This window comes from Ammodytes marinus (genome assembly GCF_949987685.1).
Source record: "Ammodytes marinus genome assembly, chromosome: 18".
Taxonomy (NCBI): domain Eukaryota; kingdom Metazoa; phylum Chordata; class Actinopteri; order Uranoscopiformes; family Ammodytidae; genus Ammodytes; species Ammodytes marinus.
The window spans coordinates 2666145-2668644 of NC_137222.1; the positions used below are offsets into that span (position 1 = coordinate 2666145).

Sequence of the window (2500 nt, forward strand, 5' to 3'; positions counted from 1 at the left end):
TAATTAGTAAACATCGTTATACAATCTATCTATACAATGTGCTATACTATATTATATTGGTGAGACACTGATTTTGTTGTTAAGTATATGTTCTTGTCAGCGTGTGATTTGTTTCGTCGTTTCAAAGCGTTGCTCAGAGTTTCCCGGACCTTAAAAGAGGAACACAACAGAGAAATCGCTTCACACACATTGCGAGTTGCAGTCTTGCTTTCCTGGGTTTCGGTTGTTGATTTTCTCCAAACTAAAGAAAATTTGAGTTTTCCAGATATAACCTCATGTAGTTGCTGACTGTTGTAATGTGCATGCTGTGCTATATCATGTAGCTATGGTCTTAACATTTAAAGGAATACTTCACCCATACGGAACCAGCGTTCTATCATTATAAAATAACTATTATAATATAATGAATGAGGTTTTTCTTCCCTCAGTCTTCCCTTGGCCCAGCTGTCCTGTTAATCCTAACCCTTACTGTGACGTCACAAGAAGGAAACTGTAGGGTTTGACAGTGAGACCATAAAACATTCTTTCTGCCTTTTCTCAGGCTAGGATGATCCGATTTAAAAAAAAAATGCACATTTATACTAAATAGGATCTCCGAGTTCAATACACCTTCATATTCCAACCGGTGAAGTAGGCCTTTAATGTTCTTACATATTTTAAATTCTTACATAAAAAAATTCAATTCAATCGGACTATGGAATTTGGATCAGTAAGTGAATTGGTGGCCCATAATTGACCCAATACCGATATTGTATCCGATAGGTCCCAACCATGAAAACAACAGTGATTGTGTTGTTTTGTACGTTATATGTTATTATGATGTTACGATTCTAGGATTTTATGTTTGATTTATTTTATTTTATGATTTTATTTTATTTCATGATTTTATTTATTTTATTTTATGACGGTAAGACCTGTGTGTAACTGTCGGAGCTTGGATAACAGTAGGAGAAAGTTGCCCTGGTCTGCCTTCTCAGAGCGGGAACACTCTTTACTAAGAGCCCGAATTCTCAGGTCAAATCTCGGGCGAGTTTTGCCGTAAGCAAGACTCTATCCCCACCGTGGCCCGTCATAAGCTATGGAGGGAAAGGAACTGACTGTGTTGTGTTGGTTTTTCCCTGATTCTTGCACTTTGCACTTTAGTGCCCAGGCCTGCGTACATGTTGTGATGTCTGCGTCCGTCACTGTTTTGTACTGTTATGTGCTGTCGCCTCTCCTCGCTGTAAACCAAATTGCCCTCTTGGGACACTAATAAAAATCTTGAATCTTGAATGTTTGTTTTATATTCTAAAGGTGTTTGACCTGTTGAATCGTAAAGCAAAGCTGCGTGTGCTGGAGGATGGGAAGCAGCAGGTGCAGGTGGTCGGGCTGCAGGAGAAAGAAGTCAAGTGCACTGAGGATGTTCTCAAGCTCATAGAAGTGGGCAACAGCTGCAGGTACACACACAGCTCATATTGTTAGAAGCTTTTAAATGCAGGTACACAAAAAATTAAATTCACATATACTACAATAAAATTTAAAAAGTTACAAAAATTTAAAAATAAATAAATTAAGTGACATTTAATTTAGAAAAAAAACGTAATAAAAAATGACATTATGAAATCAAAAGTGAAGTAAAAAATAAATTTGGCTTTAAAAAATAAAAGTAATATCAAATAATGTAAAGTGACATGAACACAGTGACATGATATATGCATATGCAGTATAGTTTAAAACACTATCCTGTACACATTAACAGTATAGTTTAAAGCATTATCCTGTACACATTAACAGTATAGTTTAAAACATTATCCTGTACACATTAACAGTATAGTTTAAAGCATTATCCTGTTCACATTAACAGTGGGCTATAGTTTATAGGGTTAGAAAAATAAGCTTTTAAATGCAGGAACACTATGGGCCGGTTTCACAGACATGGATTAAGCCTAGTCCTGGACTAAATGGAATTTTGAATGGAGATTGTCCATTGAAGGTAGAATATAGTCCAGAACTATGCTTAATCCATGTCTGTGAAACCGGCCCTATGAGTTTCAGTCGTATTAATACTGCTAGAAAAAAGAGGACTTCTGGTCATTTTGACATCAAAAATAAATATGAAAAAAAATCTGGCATTATGAAATAAAAAGTGTTATGAAATAATAGAATGTGACATTAAAAAAATACAGTGAAGTGAAAAAATGTCATGTCAAAAAAATGAAATATTACATTACATTTATATAGCCTGTTATGAAGTGTAATTTTAGCATTATAGTGTCAATTGTGGTGTACTTTGTTTGTGTGTGTGTGTGGCCTTGTGCAAATTCTGCAACCTCTTTTCTGCTGCCTGTCTTGGCCAGGACTCCCTGTGAGAAGAGTTACTGTAACTCAATGGGACCTTCCTGGTGAAATAAAGGTTAAATAAAATAAAATAAAATAAAATAAAAAATTACGAACTAGAAAGTTACTAAGTGAGAAATACAATTTTACATAAAAAATAATTTACGTGAAAAAACTCGTATTA

At 35.0% G+C, this 2500-nt stretch overlaps 1 protein-coding gene across 1 annotated transcript in view; it reads left to right on the forward strand.

The window, feature by feature from the left end:
* The window catches only part of LOC307264689 (kinesin-like protein KIF2A), a gene marked incomplete at both ends in the record, with an annotated part of 23314 nt that overhangs the window by 14413 nt on the left and 6401 nt on the right, over nt 1–2500 (forward strand). The window contains 1 exon segment of the mRNA XM_080046157.1: nt 1294–1436. Coding sequence (XP_079902283.1) covers nt 1294–1436 — 143 coding nt within the window.